The following is a 25,107-nucleotide window of genomic DNA, read 5'->3' as shown; positions in this document are numbered from 1 at the left end:
GCGAATCCTACAAAATGTTGCAACACTTTCAGGTCAGGAGGTTGGACCCAATCTATTATGGCTTTCACCTTCCCAGGATCCATCGTAAACCCATCAGCCGATAAAATTAACCCCGGGAATGAAACTTCCTGAACAGAAAAAAAAACATTTCTCAATTGTAACAAAGAAAGAATTCTCCCTCAACCTTTCTAATACAACACGGACATGTTCCTGGTGAGAATCCAAATCAGGAGAGAAGATTTATCATCAAGATAAATCACAAGAAATCTCCCAATGTAATCAGAGAAATATCATTCAGAGAGTTGTGAAATCCTCATGGTGCATTGGAGAATCCAAATGGGAGGACGAGATTATCAAATAAAACCTCCGCTCCGTACACCTCGTACACATGCGGCTCCGCTCCGTACACACGCTGCTCCGCTCTGTACACCTGGTACACACGCGCAGCTCCTCTCCGTACGCCTCGTACACGCGCGGCTTCTCTCCGTACACCTAGTACAGGCGCGGCTCCGCTCCGTACACCTCGTACACGTGCGGCTCCGCTCCGTACACCTCGTACATGCGCGGCTCCGCTCCGTACGCCTCGTACACGCGTGGCTCCGCTCCGTACATGCGTGGCTCCGCTCCGTACGCCTCGTACACGCGCGGCTCCGCTCCGTACGCCTCGTACACGAGAGGCTCCGCTCCGCATGCCACGTACACGCGCGGCTCCGCTCCGCACGCCTCGTACACGCGCGGCTCCGCTCCGCACGCCTCGTACACGCGCGGCTCCGCTCCGCACGCCACGTACACGCGCGGCTCCGCTCCGTACGCCTCGTACACGCGCGGCTCCGCTCCGTACGCCTCGTACACGCGCGGCTCCGCTCCGTACGCCTCGTACACGCGCGGCTCTGCTCCGTACACGCGCAGCTCCGCTCCGTACGCCTCGTACACGCGCGGCTCCGCATGCCTCATACACGCGCGGCTCCGCTCCGCACGCCTCGTACACACACGGCTCTGCTCCGTACACCTCGTACACACGCGGCTCTGCTCCATACACCTCGTACACACACGGCTCCGCTCCGTACACCTCGTACACACGCGGCTCCGCTCCGTACACCTCGTACACACGCGGCTCTGCTCCGTACACCTCGTACACACGCGGCTCCGCTCCGTACACCTCGTACACACGCGGCTCCGCTCCGTACACCTCGTACACACACGGCTCTGCTCCGTACACCTCGTACACACACGGCTCTGCTACATCCAAACTGTAAACCCCTCCTGACCCCACACATAAACTTCAGCTCATCCAGCACCATGACAACCAGCACAGCAGAGTCCTGCATCCACTGAGGCCCCTGATCATGTGACCCCTGACTCCTCCCCTCCTGTGACCTCATCACAGCTCCTGTGCGCACAGAGCAGCCATATATGTGGTGGCGGCTCTGCAGGTGGAGGTATGTGGAGACCCCCATTACTGGGCGCAGCGGGCATTAACCCCTTCAGCACCGAGACTCTTTTGGGGTCTTGTGTTGCCCCTTTATAAGAATCATAAGGTTTTTGTTCTGTTTCCTGTAATAGATACATACGACCCAACTATGGAGACAGGAAGGGAGGAGACGTATTGTTCTCATAGTACAGGGCCTCTTTCTTGCCCCAGGTAGTGTAATGTTCCCATAGTACCGCCATCCCCCCACACAGTATAATCAGAGGTACAGCTAAGGTCTGATGGGACACGTTGTGAGATTTTGACCACCCCCCATACTGATATATACAGTGAGTACGGAAAGTATTCAGACCCCTTTACATTTTTCACTCTTTGCTCATTGCAGCCATTTGGTAAATTCTATAACGTTCATTTTTTTCTCATTAAAGTACACTCAGCACCCCATCTTGACTGAAAAAAATGTAGAAATTTTTGCAAATTTATTAAAAATGAAAAACTGAAATATCACATGGTCATAAGTATTCAGATCCTTTGCTCAGACACTCATATTTAAGTCACATGCTGTCCATTTCCTTGTGATCCTCCTTGAGATGGTTCTACTACTTCATTGGGTCCAGCTGTGTTTAATTAAACTGATAGGACTTGATTTGGACAGGCACACACCTGTCTATATAAGACCTCACCGCTCACAGTGCATGTCAGACCAAATGGGAATCATGAGCTCAAAGGAACTGCCCAAGGAGCCCAGAGACAGAATTGTGGCAAGGCACAGATCTGGCTAAGGTTGCAAAAGAATTTATGCATTACTCAAGGTTCCTAAGAGCACAGTGGCCTCCATAATCCTTAAATGGAAGAAGTTTGGGACCACCAGATCTCTTCCTAGACCTGGCCGTCCTGCCAAACTGAGCAATCGTGGGAGAAGAGCCTTGGTGAGAGAGGTAAAGAAGAACCCCAAGATCACTGTGGCTGAGCTCCAGAGATGCAGTAGGGAGATGGAAGAAAGTTCCACAAAGTCAACTATCACTGCAGCCCTCCACCAGTCGGGCCTTTATGGCAGAGTGGCCCAACGGAAGCCTCTCCTCAGTGCAAGACATATGAAAGCCCGCATAGAGTTTGCTCAAAACACATGAAGTTCTCCCAGACTATGAGAAATAAGATACTCTGGTCTGATGAGATGAAGATAGAACTTTTTGGTGATAATTCTAAGCGGTATGTGTGCAGAAAACCAGGCACTGCTCATCACCTGCCCAATACAATCCCAACAGTGAAACATGGTGGTGGCAGCATCATGCTATGGGGGTGTTTATCAACTGCAGGGACAGGACGACTGGTTGCAATTGAAAGAAACATGAATGCGGCCAAGTACAGAGATATCCTGGATAAAAACCTCTTCCAGAGTGCTCTGGACCTCAGACTTGACAAAAGGTTCACCTTCCAACAAGACAATGACCCTAAGCACACAGCTAAAATAAAAAAGGAGTGGCTTCAGAACAACTATGTGACCATTCTTGACTGGCCCAGCCACAGCCCTGACCTAAACCTAATTGAGCATCTCTGGAGAGACCTGAAAATGTCTGTCCACCAACGTTCACCATCCAACCTGGAGAGGTTCTGCAAGGAAGAATGGCAGAGGATCCCCAACTCCAGGTGTGAAAAACTTGTTGCATCATTCCCAAGAAGACTCATGGCTGTACTAGTTCAAAAAGGGGCTTCTACTCAATACTGAGCAAAGGGTCTGAATACTTATGACCATGTGATATTTCAGTTTTTCTTTTTTAATAAATTTGCAAAAATTTCTACATTTCTGTTTTTTTTTCAGTCAAGTGGGGTGCTGAGTGTACTTTAACCCTTTAAAAGCCCAGGGCGTACTAATACGTACCTGCACCCTGGGCTTTAAGAGCCAGGTATGTATTAGTACGCCCTGTGGATTTCGCCCGCACACAGGCTGTGCAGGCGCGATCGCCGCCGGGTGTCAGCTGATTGTCACAGCTGACACCCGATGCTATGTGCTGGGAGCTCCCGACACATTAACCCCCGCAATGCGACGATCAAAGTCGATCGCAGCATTGTGGGGGCAAGTGGAGGTGATCGCCGATACTCACCTCTCCTGCCGGCGTCCAACGTTGTCTGCCGCGGCTTCTAGGATGTTGCTATGACGACCCAATGCTCAGGGGAAATTGCACAACAAATTTTGGGGTCTATTTTTTCCTGTTATCACTGCGAAAATAAAAAAAAAGATGGGTCTAAAGTAACATTTTTGTGAAAAAAGTTAAATGTTAATTTTTTTTTCCACATTCCAAAAATTCCTGTGAAGCACCTGAAGGGTTAATAAACTTCTTGAATGTGGTTTTGAGCACCTTGAGGGGTGCAGTTTTTAGAATGGTGTCACTTTTGGGTATTTTTTGTCATAAAGACTAGAGATGAGTGGTGTTCGACTCGAACTGTTTGCCAATCTCAAATTCGAGCTGTTTTGGGCAGTCTTCGAGCCGTTCGACGAACCCGAACGATTTGCAAAAAATTCGGCTGTTCGAGGTTATGTTTGATAACTGTTCGTGCACCAAAAGCGTAACTGGATTTTTTCATGGTAATACTGTTAATCAATGTTAATAGACAGTTTCAGTGTAGAGTGGGCAGGGGATGGATCTCTGCAGAAATAAAGCCGATCTCCATTTTTTTTTCTTTCCCACATTTACAGTGGCGCGGTGCAGTCTGTCAGCCTATCAGCAGCGCACACACGCAGCGAAGTGCTTTTTTTTCACACAAGCAAGGGCATGTGTCATTGGCTGTGTATGTCACATGTCCTTGCCCTGTAAGACCCAGCCATTTTCCCCGTCGCCACCATTTTCTCACTGCTGCAGCTGAGTGTTAGACGGCACCACTGCTGCTGTGGGAGCTATACAGTATAACTGTGTGAATTGGGAGCGAATTTCCTGTTAAATAGAGAGGGAGGTTTAGGGAGTAGGGACTAGTTGTAATTGCAGCCCTTTTGAGGGCTAGGTTACAGCAGTTCCTAGCACTTTTTGCCAGGCAGGTCTGTGCCAGTGCTGTGCCAGTGTTTTTCACAGCATTTGGCTAAATGTAGCTAAGCCAATCCTTTTGGGCCTGTAGCAGTGTCTGTTAGTCATTGGAGTAGCCCATCTGAACCAAGCTACACCACCTGTGTATCTAATAACAATTTTTTACTGCATCTAGCCCAGTAAATCTTTTTGGGCCTGAAGCAGTGTCTGTTAGTCATTGGAGTAGCCCATCTGAACCAAGCTACACCACCTGTGTATCTAATAAAATTTTTTTACTGCATCTTGCCAAGTAAATCCTTTTGGGCCTGTAGCAGTGTCTGTTAGTCATTGGAGTAGCCCATCTGAACCAAGCTACAAAACCTGTGTATCAAATAACAATTATTTACTGCATCTAGCCCAGTAAATCTTTTTGGGCCTGAAGCAGTGTCTGTTAGTCATTGGAGTAGCCCATCTGAACCAAGCTACAAAACCTGTGTATCAAATAACAATTATTTACTGCATCTAGCCAAGTAAATCCTTTGGGGCCTGTAGCAGTGTCTGTTAGTCATTGGAGTAGCCCATCTGAACCAAGCTACAAAACCTGTGTATCAAATAACAATTATTTACTGCATCTAGCCAAGTAAATCCTTTGGGGCCTGTAGCAGTGTCTGTTAGTCATTGGAGTAGCCCATCTGAACCAAGCTACACCACCTGTGTATCTAATAACAATTTTTTACTGCATCTAGCCCAGTAAATCCTTTTGGACATAGTAGCAGTGTCTCGTAGTCAGCGGAGTAGCCCACCTGTGAAGCAAGCTACACCTCCTGTGTATCTAATGAAATTGTTTTACTGCATCTAACCCAGCCAATCCTTTTGGGCTAGTACCACAGTTTGGCCACTCAGCTCTGCTCGGTTGCCATCCATCGTTTTTTGTGCAAACAACTACAGAGTTGCCAATTAGTTAACCACCAAAATGAGTGGCAAAAGGCCTGCTGCTGGTGGAAAGGGGAATAGGCGTGTTGGAAAGTGAAAAAAAAACTTGTGTCCGTGGGGTAGGTGTTAAAGCAACAGTAACATCTGCAGAAGAAAGACCATCTTCCAGCCAAACTAAAATGTCTACTTCTTTTAGCGGACAATGTGATACGATCCCTTTCTTACGAACACGCCCATCGCTACAAATTCCAGATGAGGCACAAAAACAGCAGGTGCTTCAACGGATATCAAGTGCTCCTTCAAGTGGGCTCTCCTCCACCTCAACTTCAACATCACAAATACTCCAGTCCTCAGAGGTGTCACCCCAATCGAACTTGCTTCCTCACAGCTCCCAAGTCTACAGCTGCCCGTCTGAGTATGGGGTAACACAGATGGTTGAGTCTGCAGAGCTGTTTACTCATACTATAGCCTGGGAATCAGAGGTCTGCTCCAGAGCTTCTGTGAATCCAGACGAGGAAATGATCTGCACTGATGCCCAGAATGTTTATGAGTCGGATCCAGGCCCAGATGAAGAAGGTTCTGAGCATAATGTAGACCCTCGTTCCAAAACTGTAACTCCTGTTGGTGGAGTTTATGAGGAAAACGATGATGAGACTCAGATACCTGATTGGAGCGACAACTTGACTTTTCGGTTAGGGCAGGAAGAGGTTGGCTCTGAGGACGACGGGTGTGAGAACACACAGGGTGATGATGACGAGGTTGGAGATCCCACTTACTGTCAACCCACAGTCAGCCAGTCGATGAGGTCAGCAGAGGAGGTGGAGGAGGATGCTATTGACGACGAGGTTAGGTTGCGCCTTCCTGGACAGAGACGGAGTACTGGAAGCACGTCAACAACTGCATCCTCAACCACAACTCTGCCTCTGACCTCAAGTCGTGGTGGCTCTTCATGTCGCATGGGCTCTAAGCCTTGCATAGCCTGGGCATTTTTTCAGATCGATAAGGATGACCCAACTCATGTTATCTGTAACAGTTGTCACCAAAAGCTAAGTAGAGGCCAAAAAATCCATAGTTTGAGTACTTCATGCATGAACCGTCACATGGATATGAAGCATAAGTTGCAGTGGGAAGCTCGCTGTGCTACAATGCGGCCTAGCAGGCCGGGCCAACCACCGTCTGCCCCATCTGGTGCATCCGTGGCCTCTTCATCCTCTGTGACTGGGGGGACAACAGTCACACATGTGTTTGGACGCAGACCTGCCACCTCTTTACCCGCAACAGCCAGTGTGATTGGCAGGTCATCAGTTCATTTGGAAGTGGAAAGACCAGCTGGTGTTGAGCCCTCTCCGACATCAAGAGCACCATCTTTGGATCAAGGCAACCTAACATGTCCGCCTGCATCTTCCTCACAGACCGGCAGTTTGCCGGGGACACCCTACTCAACCCCGTCTAATCACAACAGCCAGCCCTCGGTCCCTCAGATGTGGACAAGTAAAAGACCATTTCCTCCTAGCCATGACAAAGCTAAGAGGTTGAATTTCACCATCTGCAAGCTGTTGGCTACAGAAATACTGCCTTTCCGCCTGGTGGACACAGAGGATTTTCGAGACCTTATGTCCGTCGCAGTGCCCCAGTACCAGATGCCCAGTCGCCACTACTTCTCAAAGAAAGGTGTGCCTGCGCTACACCAGCATGTCGCACACAACATCACGGCTTCTTTGAGAAACTCTGTGTGTGACAGGGTGCATTTCACCACACACTTGGACGAGTAGGCATGGACAGGGGCGTTACATGTCGCTGACTGGGCACTGGGTAACTATGGTGACAGCAGGACAAGGGGCTGCTGTCCAAGTCTTGCCATCCCCACGAGTTGTGCATCAATCCTTTTTATCTAGAAGTTCCTCCACTGCTTCTGCCTCCTCAGCCTCCTCTCGGTCCTCCACCTCCACCCAAAGCCTGTCTGGTAATGCTGCCCGTGTTCTAACTGCGCAGAAAGAATCCTGAACACCTCCTTACTATGCTGGCAGCAGGGCTCAACGGCATCAGGCGGTGTTTACTTTGAAATGTCTGGGAAGTGTGAGTCACACAGCTGAGGAGTTGTGGTCAGCTCTGGAGACCGAGTTTTATGAATGGTTGGCTCCACTGGACCTGCAGCCAGGGAAGGCCATGTGAGACAATGCTGCAAACCTGGGTGCGGCCCTTCGCCGGGGCAATGTCACACACGTGCCTTGTATGGCTCATGTGTTGAACCTGGTTGTCCAGCAATTTTTAGCCCACTATCCCGGACTAGATGGCCTTCTGCAGAGGGCACGGTCGCTGTGTGCTCACTTCCGCCGTTCGCATCTCGCAGCTCAACGACTTACATCTCTACAGAAGTCGTTGGGCCTGCCAGTTCACCGGCTGAAATGCAACGTGCTGACACGGTGGAATTCAACTCTGCACTTGTTGCAGCGATTGTGGCAGCACCGGCGATGAAGATGTTTAGTGCTGAGGATGCCATTATCAAGATGACTATTCTGGTCATTTACATGCTGGAGCACACGTTAAACAGAATTCGGAGTTAAGTGGTGGGATAAGAGGAGGGGGATTAAGTATAGGAGTGTGAGGTTGGGGGGAGACGGCAGAGGAAGGAAGCATGATTATTACCTCACCACCAACACCACAAGGACTTAGTCCTCCTGGATGCGCAAGACACATGAGTGCTTTCTTGCTGCAGTACCTGCAACATGACCCTCGGATTGTCAGAATTCGAAGTAATCCCGACTACTATGTTGCCACACTCTTAGATCCACGGTACAAAAGTAAATTTGCCGAAATAATTCCTGCCATAGAGAGGGATTCACGCATGCAGGAGTATCAGCAGAGGCTGTTACAAAATCTTACAGGCCCTTTTCCACAAAACACCAGTGGTGCACGTAGTGAATCTCACAGTTCTAACTTGCCAACCGTGGGACTGTCGAGTCTTCATCACTCAAACCGTAACAGTAACACCGTATCTGCTGGTAACAGCAATTTTGTGGAATCGTTTCACCAATTTTTTTAGACCATCCTTTGCAAGGCCACAGGAGACAAGAAGTCTGACACATAGTCAACGCCTAGAGAGGATGGTATAGGAGTATCTCCAAGTGAACATCGAAGCCATGACTGTGTCACTGGACCCTTGCTCATTTTGGGCTTCCAATCTGGAAAAATGGCCTGAACTCGCCACTCATGCCTTGGAGATCTTGTCATGCCCCGCAGCCAGGATTCTCTCTGAACGTGTGTTCAGCTCTGCTGGTGGTGTGCTGACAGATAAGCGCACGCGGCTGTCCACTGACAATGTAGACAGACTCACGTTCATAAAGTTGAACAAATCATGGATCCGCAAGGACTTTTCTACCCCTGTGTCATCCTGTGGAGACTAAAAGCTTGAGGATTTGGGAAAATCACCTCACCAACCATTTTAAGCAACTCTGGGGCAATTGATGCCACTTAAGTGGTGTCTGTGCCACAATTTTTGGAAAAAATGGAGACTCTTTTTGGAGTCCCCTTGCTGTGTTTTACATGACGTTGGCATCGTCAATTCCAGGTGGGTCGGGTCGCTCCCCCCCACCTTTTAACCGTAAGAAACTACATACACTATGGCTTGGGGTAACACATATGGTTGAGTCTGAAGAGCAGTTTACTCATACTATAGCCTGGGAATCAGAGGTCTGCTCCAAAGCTTCAGTGTCTGCTAGTCAGCGCAGTAGCCTAGCTGTGAAGCAAGCTACACCGCCTGTGTATCTAATAACAATTTTTTACTGCATCTAACCCAGCCAATCATTTTGGGATAGTAGCAGTGTCTCGTAGTCAGCGGAGTAGCCCATCTGAAGCAAGCTACACCGCCTTTGTATCTAATAACAATTTTTAACTGCATCTAGCCCAGGCAATACTTTGGGCCTAGTAGCAGTGTCTGCTAGTCAGCGGAGTAGCCCAGCTGTTAAGCAAGCTACACCACCTGTGGTTTGGACACTTAATTTTCTCAAAGGAAACGCTTCGGGCCCCGGGACACTCAGTGAAGAGCATCGGGGAGGCGCCCCAAGGAAAAGGGGCTGGGACTGGCGGTAGCACGCCTTGCGGTGGACCGCCAAACTCGATCCTTATAAAAGCTTTTTAACTGCAGCAGCTTTAGTGGACGCTACTGGAGCTGGAATTACCGCGGCTGCTGGCACCAGACTTGCCCGCCAATAGATCCTTGTAAAAGGATTTAAAGTGTACTCATTCATATTACAGAACTTAGACCTGCCTCCACCGCAGGGGGTCTCGACCCACCAGTGGACAGGCACCAGTATTAGGAGAGTGGGACTGGCCATCAGGGTCCACCGCGGCTCTGGTACAAACCCAGCGACACGGAGGTTGCACGGGCAGGCGTGTCGGCTTCGCACTCCAGCGTAGTCCCTCTGCCCGCTCGTGCCTGTAACCTCAAAGGGATGTGCAAGCGGCTTTTCTTCCCGGGGCTGTTCCCCCACAGCAGGAGGAACGTGGGGGAGCTCAGGTCGGCCTTCCACCGTACTCCCTTACCTCCTTTGCCCTCTTTCCTTCTTCCGCTCTCCATCTAACCCCTCGGCTCTGTGGTGTCCGCTCTCCCTCCAGCTCTCTCCTTCTCACAGGTGGACTACCACGTGTATTTACACTGTGGCAAATCTTTTGGGCCCAGGCACAAGAAGTCGTCGAGCTAATGGATAATATATGCCCCCTTAGAAAAGTCCATGACGACCCATTCGAGGAAGCAACTAAGCACCTCAAATAGTGAGCAGGATCTGGGGCACCCCATGGGCAAACAGCGATCTATATAGTATGCTCCTTCCCAGAAGCAGCCCAATAGGCGGACACTATTCATAGGCACAGGTAGTAAGTAACCAGAACGCCCCCTCAATGTCTGTTTTGGCCATTAGGGTGCCCCTTCCAAACTTCTTGACCCACCTGATTGCCTTGTCAAAGGATGTACAGTATATACTACTGTACTTGGTTCTGCGTAGATGTTGTCGTTTACTGACCTGCCCCTTGGATATGACAAATGGTGGATTAGTCCGAATGTATTGGGTTCCGTTTTTGGCACGACTCTCAACGGGGATACCACTACGTCTTGTAAGGAAAGTGTTCTGAATGGAGCCGCCATTCTACCTAAAGATATTTATTTTTTTAATTTTCTTGTCACGACGTTTGGGTGTTGGTAGGCTGATTTTAGATTTTTACTCCAGCCTTTCTTGATTTTAGAAGGGCATGACATGCCTATATCTGTGTCTCCTCCTCCTTTTACTCCTCCACCTCTTTTCTTTTCGCATGACTATATGTACTTGTCACTTTTTCATGTGTTAGTTGTGTCTTCTGAGCAGTTTGTCAGCTTTTGGACACCTTTGAAGGTGTTTTCTATGTGTTTCTGTAACATACCTGGCGGCGTCCTTGCATAGTGGTCCATCTCCCACTGTGCAGGAGCGCGCACTTGATCTCCTGTCCAGAATGTCTCTCTGGCTTCCCTCCATGCTGTCTGTTTGTGTCTGTCTCTGCTGCTTAAGGGCGGCGCCCGATCACTTCCTGCTTTTTGTACCTGCTGTGGGTCACACCCCTTGTGCGTCCTCAGCCTATTGCTGTCTGACACTTGGTATATAGCTCAGCAGCTCCCTTCTATCCCTGCCTGAGCATAGTGTTTTCCTTCAGTGTGTGCTTGCACTCTGAAGGTGCCAGGTCCCGTCTTTGTTTCCTTGTCTGCCTTTCCTGGAGGCTGTATTTCCAGGCCTGTCTGAACTTAGTCCTGTATGTCTCCTGCTTTGCGGTATCAGCTCCCGTGTCTGAACTGTGTCCTGTATGTCTCCTGCTTTGCGGTATCAGCTCCCGTGTCTGAACTGAGTCCTGTATGTCTCCTGCTTTGCGGTATTAGTTCCCGTGTCTGAACTGAGTCCTTTCTGTGTATCTTGTCTGTCCTGTCTGAACACGCTCCTAGCCTGTTCCTCCCGCCTTCTAGGGGCCGATTACCTAGACCCGCTCCTGTATCTTGTCTGTCCTGTCTGAACACGCTCCTTGCCTGTTCGTCCCGCCTCTCTGGGGGCAGTATTCCCAGACCCGCTCCTGTATCCCGCTGCAGTGTCGGTCTCCTCCGTACACTCAGTTCCAGTCTGAACTCTCTCCTATCCTTTACCTGTTTTGCCTCTATGTCCGTTCCCTTCCTTTTTCTGCAGAGTCTGAACTCGTACCTAACTCCTGCCTGTTGTCTCTGTACTCCCGTTTGTGAGTTTGTGGTCCACTCGCTACTTCACTGCAAGTACCCTGTGGGTGTCTGGCTCTGTCTTTCCCTTCCTGTCTGTTCCGTGTGAACAGAGTCCTGTCCTGCCCTGCTTCTGCCCGCTGCTCCGGCAGTCCTGTCCTGCCCTGCTTCTGCCCGCTGCTCCGGCAGTCCTGTCCTGCCCTGCTTCTGCCCGCTGCTCCGGCAGTCCTGTCCTGCTCTGCCTGTATTATTCCTGAGTCCCAGTGTGTACTGGGTCCTATCCCGCCTGTGTTCCTACCTGCTAGTGCCTCCCTGTCTGCACTCTAGCTGTGCTTGCCTTTACCCCCCTGCCTGCATACCCGCCTGCCTGCATACCAGTCGTGCCTGCCTATACCCACCAGTCTGTGTGCCAGCCTACCAGCCTGTTCCTGTATTCCCCTGTGTGGGTCAACAGCCGTGTCCGGGGTCTGTCCTGGAGTAGCACCTGGTCCCTCTGCTCGGTTCCTCCTTGGTGCACTGGCGTCGTATGCCGTCGTGCGACCCTGGTCGGATCGGGTGAATACCTAGTCACGCCCCTCCAGGCTTTCACTCTCCGGCACGGTCCAGTGGAATCACTACCAATCACACGCACACGCCGCTTAGCCCGGGCGTGTGCATAACAGTTTCTATGTCTTTTTGTTTGCCTGCCATTGGTTTTAATGGTGTTCGACGAACAGTTCGGCGACCATACCGGTGTTCGACGAACCGAACCCGAACACTACAGGGGTGGCTCAACTCTAATAAAGACCCCTTAAAGTGACTTCAAATGTGTTGTGGTCCCTAAAAAAATGGTTTTGTAAATTTTGTTGGAAAAATAAGAAATCGCTGGTCAACTTTTAACCCTTATAACTCCCTAATTAACAAAAAATTTTGGTTCCAAAATTGTGCTGATGTAAAGTAGACATGTGGGAAATGTTATTTATTAACTATTTTGTGTGACATATCTCTTATTTAAGGGCATAAAAATTAAAATTTTGAAAATTGAAAAATTTTCACAATTTTTGCCAAATTTCTGTTTGTTTCACAAATAATCGCAAGTGATATCGAAGAAATTTTACCACAATCATGAATTACAATATGTCACGAAAAAACAATCTCAGAATCAGGGGGATCCCTTGAAGTGTTACAGAGTAATTACCTCATAAAGTGACAGTGGTCAGAATTGTAAAAATTGGCCTGGTCATTACCGTGCAAACCACTTTGGGTTGTAAAGGGGTTAATGAGAAAAAAAAATAACTTTTTTGAATTTACCAAATGGCTGCAATGAAACAAAGAGTGAAAAATTTAAAGGAGTCTGAATACTTTCCGTACCCAGTGTACATGTATGTCCCTTATCCTTGACCCCAACCTGGTATATGTCCTCCATTCTGCCTCTGTTCTTTAGTGTACAGAAAAAAAATAAACTATTACACTCACCAGGGGCGAACATAGAAGTGATGGGGCCCCATAACAGAAGTATAATGCACTCCCCATAATCCTCCATACAGTATAATGCACAGCCTATAGTCATCCATGTAGTATAATGCACAGCCCATAGTCATCCATGTAGTATAATGCACAGCCCATAGTTCGTACATGTATAATGCACAGCCCACAGTCCATACATGTAGTATAATGCACAGCCCAGAGTCTGTACATGTAGTGTAATGCACAGCCCATGGTCCATACATGTAGTGTAATGCACAGCCCATAGTCCATACATGTAGTGTAATGCACAGCCCATAGTCCATACATGTAGTATAATGTACAACCCATACATGTAGCATAATGCACAGCCCATACATGTAGTATAATGCACAGCCCATAGTCCACACATTTAGTATAATGCACAGCCCATAGTCATCCATGTAGTATAATGCACAGCCCATAGTCCGTACATGTAGTATAATGCACAGCCCATCCTCTTACATGTAGTATAATGCACAGCCCATAGTCATACATGTAGTATAATGCACAGCCCACAGTCCATACATGTAGCATAATGCACAGCCCATAGTCCACACATCTAGTATAATGCACAGCCCACAGTCATCCATGTAGTATAATGCACAGCCCATAGTCATCCATGTAGTATAATGCACAGCCCATAGTCATACATGTAGTATAATGCACAGCCCACAGTCCGTACATGTAGTATAATGCACAGCCCACAGTCATCCATGTAGTATAATGCACAGCCCATACTCTTACATGTAGTAGTGTGGCCAAGGGCATCGTGTACTCGCTGATTTAAAAAAAAAAAAAACATTATACTCAGCTTCTCTCCACTCCCTCGCCTCATGGTGTCTTTTTTCTGGAGCTGCCAGCTGACTTCAGCCCCTAATGACGTACATGCCGATGTCAGCTGCTGGCCTCTGATAGGTCAGCAGCGTGTATTGTGGCACTTCAGCGGAATGTCAGTCCGAGAACACACATCCAGCTGAAGCAGGGGTTGGTGTTGGCTGGGCCAGGTCGCAGGAGCGACTGCGGTCATTAAGCCTCTCAATATAATGCTCTCATACATAGGCGGATTATAATGAGGGCAATCTGGGCTCTTCGGCCGGGCCAGCACTGCAGCAGTTAACTTCCCTGTTCTAGCCCGGCCTCGTCACAGCTAGGAGACACAGCCCTGTGCGCGGCCGTGTCTCCTAGCTGTGACGTCACGCAGTGCGTGCCCGGCCTGCACTGCTACTTACCACCGGAGAGGAGCAGGAGCCAGGAGGGCTGGAGCCGAGCCGGGGGATGGTGAGTATGTGTGTCTGTGTGTGTGTATGTGTGTCTGTGTGTGTGTGTGTCTGTCTCTGTGTGTGTGTGTCTGTGTGTGTGTCTCTGTGTGTGTGTATGTGTGTGTGCAGGCAAATATCATTGTGTGATGTCTGTTTATATGTATTTTTGTGTTTCAAATGTGTTTATGCGTGTATGTATATGTTTGTGTGTGTGTGTGTGTGCGTGACTGCGTGCGGCCTCCTGCTGAGTATAGATGGCGCTGTGCGGCCTCCTGCTGTCTCTGGGGGGGCGCCGTGCGGCCTCCCGCCATGTATAGATGGCTACATGCGGCCTCCTGCCGTGTATAGATGGCTACGTGCGGCCTCCCGCCGTGTATAGATGGCTTTTTGCGTCCTCCTGCTGTGTATAGATGGCTACGTGCGGCCTCCCGCCGTGTATAGATGGCTACGTGCGGCCTCCCGCCTTGTATAGATGGCTACGTGTGGCCTCCCGCCGTGTATAGATGGCTACGTGCGGCCTCCCGCCGTGTATAGATGGCTACGTGTGGCCTCCCGCCGTGTATAGATGGGTACGTGCGGCTTCCTGCTGTGTATAGATGGCTACGTGTGCTCAATATTGAGACATACAATTAATGTAAGGATATGTGCCCACGATGCAGAAATGCTCCGGATTTTTTTTGAGCGTTTCTGCATCTCCCTGGCAGAAAAAACGCATGCGGATTGTACATGCGTTTCTCCTGCCAGGGACATGCGGATGTGAAGCGTTCTTCACATGCATTTCTGCATGCGGGTTGACAAGCGATTTTAGCATCACTTGGAAAGTGCTTGACAACTTGGTCACACTATATAATCCATGCAACCGGCATGGATTTATATAGTGTGACCGTAAAAGAATGGTAAAACATAAATATACAATTACCTTCTGATAGCCTGCCGACGTCAGCGGTCGCGTGACCCATCACATGACTAAATGACGTCACGGCGGGTCCTTTTCAGACCATCGTGAGCTGCCGGCAAGCCAGGACGCAGCGGATAAAGACACCGGGGGCCATCAGAAGGTAAGTATGATATTTATTTTTTATTTTATTCTTTTTTTACAGGTTCCGTGGTACCCGGGTCCGGAGGAGAGTCTCCTCTTCTCCAAACCTGAGTACCATCCGCACATTGAAACGCATGGATTCTGCATGTACAGATGCAGTGATGCGGATTCCATGTGTTCCAATGCAAGTCAATGGCGGCGAAAGCGCTGTGCTTCCGCAAAATAATTGGTAGTGCTGTGGATTTTTCCACAATGCTAATCCGCAGCAGAAATTTCCGCAGCATGTGCTCAGCACAAGCAGATTATCATTGGGGACATGGCAGGCATTGTACCAAGCGTTTTTTTTTAAGCGTTTCTGCAGCGGAATTGCCGCTGCGGAAATGCTTAAAAAGCGCGTAGTGGGCACACAGCCTAAAAAAAATTATTATAATTAATATTGTGCCAAATTAATTTCACGTGAACTATCACATGATCTATCACAGGGGATCATGTGACATGTTACGTGATACATCAGGTGTGTGTGTGTGGGAGGGGGGGGCCCGCGCCTTCTAAACTGCCCGGGGCCCTTGCTAATCTTAATCCACCCCTGCTCTCATAGTACCTCTATTTCCTCACACTCTATAATGTTCTCACAGTACCGCCATCTTCCCACATACAGTATAATGTACCCACAGTGCCGCAATCTTCCCACATACAGTATAATGTTGTCACAGTACCGCCAACCCCCCATATACAATAATAATATTCCCATAATACCACCATCCCCCCACATACAATATAATGATCCCACAGTGCCGCCATCCCTTAATTTTATTTTATGTTTTTACACTTGGTTTTCTTTTTTTTACTGTTTTTCATGTAATATATGGAGCCAACATAAAAATGCTAAAAGAAACATAATATCCAGGAAAAAAACACTGTACAAGGAGACATTAGCATCAAATAACTCCTGTCTGTGTTCTTACAAACAAGCTCTTATAAATGAGATCTAACGTGATAAAAGATCACAACCTGGGAAAGACGGGAAACATTCATATAGACAGTCAGTGATGATGTAGTTAGTGACGGACTCTGGTCAAATTTGTTTCTAGAGCCGTATTAGAAGATGAGGATCTCATCCTCATCATGAAGTTGTTATTTCTCATGTCACGTGTAATGTATATGACGAGAATTAGCGTTATGGAAGATGAGTCTATAAGAAACGTATTCAGCTGCAGACTCCGAGGAAGAAACTGCTTGTTGTCTGTGGCCTAAAATATATAGGTTTTATTAGTATGTCAGGGACAAAAGCAGAATATTGTAAAAATAATAAAAATACCATTGCTGATTGGGTTTCTGGGTGATTCTTACTGAAACAGTGGCCAACTTAGCCAGTGATTGGAAGTATGGAGGAGATGTCTAAGTCAGCCAATCAACTTATATTCCACTCCATAAAAGATTAGCGAATACAACATCTACACATTCTATCTCCTGATATATTTCCCTTATTGTCTCCAGTAATTGTATTAATACACAGAATTCTTTACGATGTTCCATCGGCTCATCTTCTTCTCATTCAGGTCCCTACAATATCAGATCCTCTCAGTGAAGATATTCTATATTAAGAGAATTTTTCTGAATCACCTATCAAGGATGGATATGGACAGAGACAAGATGGCGGAGAGGATATTACACCTCACCCTAGAGATCCTCTTCCGGCTTACTGGAGAGGTGAGAGATTCTGATGATGTCACATTACATCATTCTTATCTATGGGAATAAAAGATGGACAGAACTGGAGAGGTGAGGATGGGGAAGACCCCTGAGCTCAATCACAGGCCCCCACCTCACCCCCTGATACATGAGGACATCAATGACCAGAAGATCCTAGAACTTGAACAAGATGATTGAGCTGCTGACTGGAGAGGTGACACTGCTGGGAATGCTGGGACATTATACAGTAACGCTATGAAGGGATCGGGGGGATGACGGTATCATTGTATATGTCAGGTTCCTATAAGGTGTCAGGATGTCGCTGTCTATTTCTCCATGGAGGAGTGGGAGTATTTAGAAGGACACAAAGATCTGTACAAGGACGTCATGATGGAGGTTCCCCATACCCTCCCATCACCAGGTAATAGACAGGACTAAATACACACGCCCCATAATTATCTGTATGTAAAGAATGAATTCAGTCCCTGTATGTGTTTCCTCCAGATCTATCCAGTAAGAGGACAACACCAGAGAGCTGTCCCCGTCCTCTTCTTCCACAGGACTGTAAACAAGAAGATCCCAATGTTCCTCAGGATCATCAGGTAGATGGAGAGAAGGTGTCATGAGATCTCCCCTATGATGTGTAGACGGCTGTGAAGGTCTTGTGTTCAGTCTTGTTTTATCCACCATTATTATGTGTTTTATACTTGTGTAATGAGAACGGTGGAGATGGCAGGATTAGAGCTGATCATAGATGGAACTTCTCATCTGTCTGTGAGTTTTACAATATTTGTTTCAGGGTGAAGATCTAACCCATATTAATACTATAGAGGCATATGTGAGGGGTGATGAGCGGTGTAAAGAGGAGATTCCTACATATGACTACCCAGGTGAGTAGTGACCACTAAATGCAGAGAAGTCACCGATTCTTCTCAGTCCCCGTCTGTGGCTGTTTTATCGGTGGTGTAGTCCGGCCGTATCACAATCGTGTGATCACCATTTTACCTCTAGATCACAACATTTTAGTCCATCCAAAAATGTTCACATTACTTTGTGTAATTGTAAAAGACCTTTTCTGTAGAACTTACAACCTGGAGGATCCACCTACCCCCTGGGATTAGAAGACGCTGACCGTTACCTGCCCAGATCTGTAAACTACAAAGCCAAATGGCAACGTACGTAGAATGTGCTGACAAGTGAGAAAATCACTTGAAGAGAAATTATAATGGACCTGTAAGAGAAAGCGGAGGGTAATGATGCTGTTGGCTTCCTAGAACCCTGATATGTTATTGGATGAATCTACCTTCTCTCCCTTCTGTGCTGCTGAATGTGCTCATATGGTCCCTACAAGACCAGGTCCAGTCTTTCTGGCCAAACTTCACTTTTATGATTGACAACATTAAATGTGCAGTGAGGAACACGTGTGAATTTCTGTACAATAACAACAGAGTTTCCCTTTATCCTGACTTTTCAGTTTCTTATCAAACCAACTAACTTCAAATAGTATTGCGATAAACTACATAAAAAACATTACACCCGTGCCATGATATATCTCTAAGCTGTGCGTGGCTGACGGCTGTAATATACATTTATTCACGTCTGCAGGAGATGTGTTGGCATGGCTCGAGCCCTGGTTTCATGGATTCACTTCACATCATAAATTCCATTATGTTTTCAATCCTAAAGAATTCTGATTACTGCACAATCTCTCCTGAAATGGGGGCACTAATACTTTCTCTACTCTCCTGGTCAGTACTCATAGTAGCTCCAATGGTCCACCACAAATGAGTGTGACTCCGGTTTAGATCTGAAGTTCTCTCCCCTGATAAATACGTTGTTGTTAGGGATGTAACTTATCTTTTATTCTGTATTTTTTTCCAGGTTCATTTTGTATGATAGCTTTAATGTGGTGGGATTGGCCCTGGTAGTCTTTAAAAGAAGGTCTCCATTACGTCTTCCCAATGCCCGAGGTCTAAATTTAAGACACCTCAGCTCCGCACTATTATAAAAAGTTCTCCTTCAATGTCTAATATTTCTTCTTGAAACTCGTCTGACAGAAAATATTGGCCATTATCATAGTTTAGATGGCCAAGAGCCACCGAGCCCCATACTCCAATTACCCCAGAGAGGTTTCACCACTAGTTATTCATTTTTTACTGATGGAGACTGTTAGGTTTGATTATTTCAGTAGATGCTTTATTGTCTATAGTCACAGTTTTTGACTACAGTAGTTAGTGCCAAAAATACTCTGATTTAACCCCTTCCTGCAGCCAGTTTTGTGTTCCTAATCAGGCCCCATTTTTGAAATCTGACGTGTGTCACTTTATGTGGTGATAACTTTGGAATTCTTCACAAAGGATAATAGGAAACAAATGGACCTTACAGATTATTTTCCAACTTCTTTTGAATCTGACAATACCCTATATATGGTTGTACACTACTGTGTGGGCGCATGGCAGGTTAAGAAGGGAAGGAGCGCCATTTAGCTATTTGATTGCAGATCTTGCTGGAATAGTTTGCAGACACAATGTATTGGGGACACTGTTCATGGTCACCTGGCAGCTCAAAAGATGGCCACCACGAACAGGCTTGGCGTCATCTACTCCAGATCCCAGGGATTGCCTTGCTCATCACCCTTTAACGTCAAGAAGAATAGTCAGATAGCCGGGTCAGAACCAGGAGGGCAGAGAAAATACAAAATCAGAAGACACAAGAGTAGTCAGTAAATGGGCCGAGGTCACAACAGGGAACAAATACACAAGCCGGGAGCTGAGCACAGGGGACTGAACCAGAGGAGAACAAGGCTGTATCTGGCAGCTTCCGGCAATATGCTTCCAGCTTTAGTAGGGTGCGGTGCTCTCCAAATGGCTGAAGCAGGGAGCAGATTACTGCAGCTGGACAGCACACACACCCATACTGCCAGACTGGATGGTACTACTGGTCCCAGCAACCCTAATCTTAGTGGCTGGACAGAGCCTGCACCGCCCAGAGCTTCTGGTTCTGACGTCTCCAACATCACCAGCGCCGCCTGCAGGATGAATAAGGCAGCTCCTGGTGAGAGAAGCAGACATTACAGGAGCAGATCCAAGAGGAGATGGGTCACACCATTTGCGGAAGCCCTAATATAACAAAATGGTAGAAAACCAGAGCAGTAGAAATCCCCATAAAGTGACACTATTTTGGAAATTATAACCCTCAGTGAATTAATATATAGACGTAGCGATTATTTTGATTCCACAGTCACTTTCCAGAAATTAGCACACAATGAATGTTAGAGAGTGAAAATTGCACATTTGCCATTTTATTGCCCAACACATAGTGCCCAGATTGTGCTCCAGGAGACACACACCGTAAATTAAGTGGGTTCTTCTCACTATAGTAATGTCAAATACATGGATGCTGAATGTGTTTTGGACTCACTGCAAGGCTCAGAAGTGAGGGGAGATCTGACTTTGGGAGAGTGGATATTGCTGGATTGGTTTATGGAAGTGACGCGCCCCCTGGGCTGTAGGCTACTAGGTAGCCGTCCTGGTCGATGCTGGGAGAGGTCACTGTGGCGGTGACCCGGTCCGTGACCCAGGGTGGTCAATTAAAGGGGAAAAGTAAAAGGGGAATAAAGTTTTTAGAAATAACGTTCGTGACGCCACCTATGGTATGCGGCTATATGGAGCCGCCACTGCGGTGCAGATCCTCTGGAGCTGATGGTGACGCAGCAGAGTTGGTTCAGCTCTCCACAGGCAGAGCTTAGCTCCAGGGCAGTAGATGGGGATTTTATGAGGTAGATGTTTGTTGGTGCAGTGTAGTGCAGGGCTGGTGATGGTGCAGCAATTATTCAAGGACACAGTGGGGTGCAGTCTTCAGATTTTACTCACAGTTGTTAAGTTCCTCAGGTTGCACTTTCCTGATTATAACCGCCCATACCGTCCTGTGTCCTCCGGGGTAGTGATCCAGCAAACTCTCAGGTATTTCAGGATAACTTGCACGGGACCCCGATCTATGTACCTTTCCTGGTTGTCTCACTGCGCTGGCTCTCACCCTCCTGCCCTGCGCCTCACAATCAATGTCCCAAGTCAGTAGCCTCGGGTCTTGTCGGGCGACGTGCAATCCCCTGGACCCTATGTGGCCACCTTTTCGGCGATGTAATTGTGGTTGTTGGCTGCAGCACCTTGAAAATGCAGCCCCCTCCGGTTATCTAGCTGAGCCTGGTTGTTCTCTACTAGTTTAGGGGCCAGTCCCCTCTCTGCGGCCTGATCCCTCCACGTCCGTGTAGATTCGGGTGCACAGGTGGCATCCGCACTCTCCGTGCCCCTGGGATCCCCTCACTTCCTCTTGGAGCCCTCCTCACCGCTCCTCTCTTCTCTTTAGTCTCTCCTCCTGGGCCTCTCAGACTGGGCCCTGCTCCTTTCTCCACTCCTCTGACCTGAGCTCCTGCTCCCAACTCTCTCTCCTCTGAACTGGACTGACTGAACTCCTTCTAGATGGTTCCCCTACTTCTTATACTCCTTCTGTCGGTGCTCCCTTGATCTACTTCCCATACCCACTACATGGTTCCACCCTCCAGCTAGGGACCAGGAACTGTGCTCTCCCTTAGGAGCAATCTCGCCCTTCCCTACTGAAGTGGAGTGTATTGGATGCGTGTGTGTGGGTCCCGGGTTGTACTCCCACCTTACCTGAGAGTGGGGTACCACACCTCTGGGTGAGATGCAGTACCTCTGTGGCAACTGAACCCGCAGGGGCGCCACAGAAGCCATGTTGATTCTCAAGACCCTTTGAGAATCTAATAATGTGGAATTTTTATTGGTATCATTTTTGCCTGCTGTAAGAGGGCCGCCGGACATGTCCTTGAGGGAAGATATGTGTCCCTGAAGTTGGCAGCTTCAGTGATGTGAAATCGGGAAAGCATGCTCCAGCACACATAGTGCTGATAGTTTTAATAGGGCGTATCAGGGCCGTTTTTTTTGTGCAGTCATAAGAGATGGGGGGGGATTGGCTGCTCACATATCCCCAGGGCGTGTGTATAAAATGGAGACCAAGTGTCTCATTCAGTGTCTGTGGCTAGAGGTGTGGAGACCTCCAGAGTGTTTGAGGGTAAAAAGACACTGACCGTGAGCGGGTGAATCCGCCATATTGGATGGACTGTTCCCTTTCTGTTTTGTTACACTGTGCCGGACAAGGTTTTCTTTTGCTTACTTCTGGAAGTGCGGTTTATGCAGCATAATAAACCTGCCTTGGACATTTTTAAAGAGACAGTGTCCCGTGCCTACCTCTAACGTGGCTAAGTGAGTACCGAACCCTACACTACATAACATTGTTTGGCTTTTTATTCCATATTTTGGAGGCAGAATGAATAGTTGGACACCACGCTCTACTGGTTCCTCCTATGAGGTTTTCTATTAGACTGTGAAATGTCATTCTGTCAATAACTTCCCATTTCTACAGACATTTTAAGCACAATTAACACAAGAATCCCATAGAAAAATAAATAAAGATTGCATACCACTTCTAAATCAATCTAAACAAACACATCCCTGGGCTACATGCTAGTCCGGGAAAATGAAGAGATATATGCTCAAGTTTAAAAATCAATTTTATTAGACACAAATCTAAAAAATAGAGGAATATTTAAACTTGAGCATATATCTCTTCATTTCCCTGGATTAGCATGTAGCCCAGGGATGTGTGTGTTTAGACATTTTAAGTAGAAATGTTCAAAAATATAAATTTCAAGGATATTTTATTCAAAATTAATAATTGTTTTTTTTCTTGGCAGATGACTGTACCAGGAGATCAGATGGACAGGAGATTTTTAAATCAGATGATCTTGAGATCCCACAGGATACAATTGAAGTGAATGCCATTACTCCAGATATACCATCATCTCTTCACAACAAAGATCTGTCATCTGATCCTTTGAAACAGATCCTGTCTTCTGATTCATTACCAACTACTAAGGAAAATCAAAATAAAATAAGCATTAAAAAACAAACTGCTCATAAAGGAAAGAAATCATTTTCACGTTCAGAAAATGGAAATAGTTTTACCCTCGAAAAGTCTATTCTAAAACATCAAAAAATACACACAGCGGACAATAGATTTTTTTGTTCCAAATGTGGAAAATGTTTTAACCAGAAATCAGTTTTTGTTAATCACCAGAGAACTCACACAGGGGAGAAGCCTTTTTCATGTTCAGAATGTGGGGAATGTTTCAACCGAAAAGCACATCTAAATAACTGTAACGGGTCTGGGAGGCGGAACCTCTGGGCTACTATACAAGGGGGCGATCCTTGTAAGGGAGCGGGTGGCGACCAGGCAGGCAGTCACAGCAGGTGACCGGGACAGTCTCTGGGTGTACGGGCAGGAGGTCACGGCAAGTGATCGGGGCAGTCTCTGGATAAAGGGTAGGTACGACCTGTGATGGCTGAACCTCCAGGTAGGCTAGCAAGGCAGATGGAGGATGTGTGCTCCCAGGTGAGCAAGCGAGAGTCTCTGGAATAGCAGGTGGTCACAGCACGTGACGGCGGAGCCTCCAGGTAGGCAAGCAGGCAGGTAACGGAGAAGCGCTCCCAGGTGAGCGGGCAAGAGTCTCAGGAATAGCTGGTGGTCACAGCACGTGACAGCGGAGCCTCCGGGCAGACAGGCAGGCAGGTAACGGAGAAGCGCTCCCAGGTGAGCGGGCAAGCTGGTCCATAGACAGACTGACCGGAGTTGCAAGGTAGACCGTCGGACCTCAGGCAAGCAGGCAGGTAGCTGAGGTGCGCTCCCAGGTGAGCGGGCAAGTTGGTCCTTAGACAGACTGACCGGGGTTGTAAGGCAGACCGTCGGACCTCAGGCAGGCAGGTAACAGGAAATCAGGCAGGATTAGGACAGCAAACTGGCAGGAATCTGGCAGGTAACTGGCAACGGGACCTGAGGGCTGAAGCACAGGTGAGACACAGGTGCAAACAACATTGCTCGGGCACCTCCATTTTGGAGGAGGTGCCTTATATATGGTAAAGTCCTCCGGCCATTGGCCGGGGACTCCTTAGGACGGCGCGCGCGGCCCCTTTAAGAGGGAGGGAGAGCGCGCGCCCTAAGCACAGTGGCCGGGAAGGAGCGCGCGCTGCCAGCAGAGCGGGAGAGGGACGCCGGGCACGGAGCAGAGCGGTGAGGGGAACAGCGTCCCTGCCTAGCAGAGGGCAGGGACGCCGGCACTACAGTACCCCCCCCTTTAGGCCCCCCCTTTTTTAGGCCAGATAGAAATTTAGCTAGGATGAGAGGGGCATGGATGTTCTCCCGGGGCTCCCACGTTCTCTCCTCAGGACCAAACCCCTTCCAATCTACCAGAAAAAAGGTCTTTCCTCTTACCCTTTTGGTGGCAAGAATGTTCTCTACCTCAAACTCGTCCTCAGCAGAAACCGGAGCAGGAGGCGTACCTGTAGACTTGGAAAAAGAGTTAAGCACCACGGGTTTGAGGAGAGATACATGGAAGGAGTTAGGGATCCGTAAGTTGGCCGGGAGTTTCAATTTATAGGCCACCGGGTTGATCTGACTGATGACCTCCAGAGGACCGATGAACCGAGGCCCTAACTTGTAAGAAGGTATCTTGAGTCGAACATATTTAGATGAGAGCCAGACTTTATCTCCTGGACGAAATTGTGGAGGATCCAGGCGTTTTTTGTCAGCGTGTCTTTTCATACGCTCGGATGACAGAAGGAGTGCGGACCGGGTACTCTCCCATATGGAGGAAAATTTGCTAACGAGAGATTCCGCAGCCGGGTTGTCCACAGAGGTGGAGACAGGAAAAGGAATCCGAGGATGCTGACCAAAGACTACAAAAAACGGGGATTTGGAGGAGGATTCGCTCTCGTGATTATTATAAGAGAACTCGGCCCATGGTAGGAGATCCACCCAGTCAGAATGGTGGGCATTAACGAAGTGCCGGAGGTAACTGGTCAGGTTCTAATTGATCCGCTCCACTTGACCATTGGACTGTGGGTGGTAAGCGGAAGAGAAGTCCAGGGTGACGTCTAGTAGTTTACAAGTGGCTCTCCAGAAACGTGAGGTGAACTGTA

General features: G+C 48.0%; 3 protein-coding genes across 4 annotated transcripts in view; 2 read left to right on the top strand and 1 right to left on the bottom strand.

Annotated features, from left to right (window-relative positions):
• LOC141176136 (uncharacterized) overlaps nucleotides 1-25,107 on the top strand; it is a 534,162-nt gene that overhangs the window by 42,006 nt on the left and 467,049 nt on the right. The window lies entirely within an intron of this gene.
• Nucleotides 1-25,107, bottom strand: part of LOC141176132 (uncharacterized) — a 725,229-nt gene that overhangs the window by 337,836 nt on the left and 362,286 nt on the right. The window contains exon 7 of one of the 2 annotated variants that reach the window (XM_073660129.1): nucleotides 17,039-17,044. The exons of the other annotated variant lie outside the window; for it this stretch is intronic. Within the exon in view, the coding sequence (XP_073516230.1) occupies nucleotides 17,039-17,044 (6 nt within the window). The remainder of the gene's footprint in view (nucleotides 1-17,038; nucleotides 17,045-25,107) is intronic. 2 annotated transcript variants of the gene reach the window in all.
• On the top strand, nucleotides 1,375-24,189 carry LOC141176146 (uncharacterized). The gene is made up of 6 exons (XM_073660144.1): nucleotides 1,375-1,439; nucleotides 16,924-17,270; nucleotides 17,354-17,477; nucleotides 17,561-17,658; nucleotides 17,856-17,946; nucleotides 22,827-24,189. Exons 2-6 carry the CDS (start codon nucleotides 17,247-17,249, stop codon nucleotides 23,384-23,386), a joined length of 897 nt encoding a protein of 298 aa, XP_073516245.1. The 5' UTR covers nucleotides 1,375-1,439; nucleotides 16,924-17,246; the 3' UTR covers nucleotides 23,387-24,189.

The sequence above is a fragment of the Phyllobates terribilis genome, unplaced genomic scaffold (assembly GCF_046119375.1).
Source record: "Phyllobates terribilis strain yellow unplaced genomic scaffold, ASM4611937v1 Scaffold_17__1_contigs__length_24005725, whole genome shotgun sequence".
NCBI classification, from domain to species: domain Eukaryota; kingdom Metazoa; phylum Chordata; class Amphibia; order Anura; family Dendrobatidae; genus Phyllobates; species Phyllobates terribilis.
This window is presented reverse-complemented; position numbering and strand designations above follow the sequence as displayed.

Coding starts and splice junctions, on each gene's coding strand:
- LOC141176146 (XM_073660144.1), top strand. CDS start 17,247: ATGATTGAGCTGCTGACTGGAGAG. Junction 17,271..17,353: donor TTGAGCTGCTGACTGGAGAG/GTGACACTGCTG, acceptor TGTATATGTCAG/GTTCCTATAAGGTGTCAGGA. Junction 17,659..17,855: donor ATGTTCCTCAGGATCATCAG/GTAGATGGAGAG, acceptor TATTTGTTTCAG/GGTGAAGATCTAACCCATAT.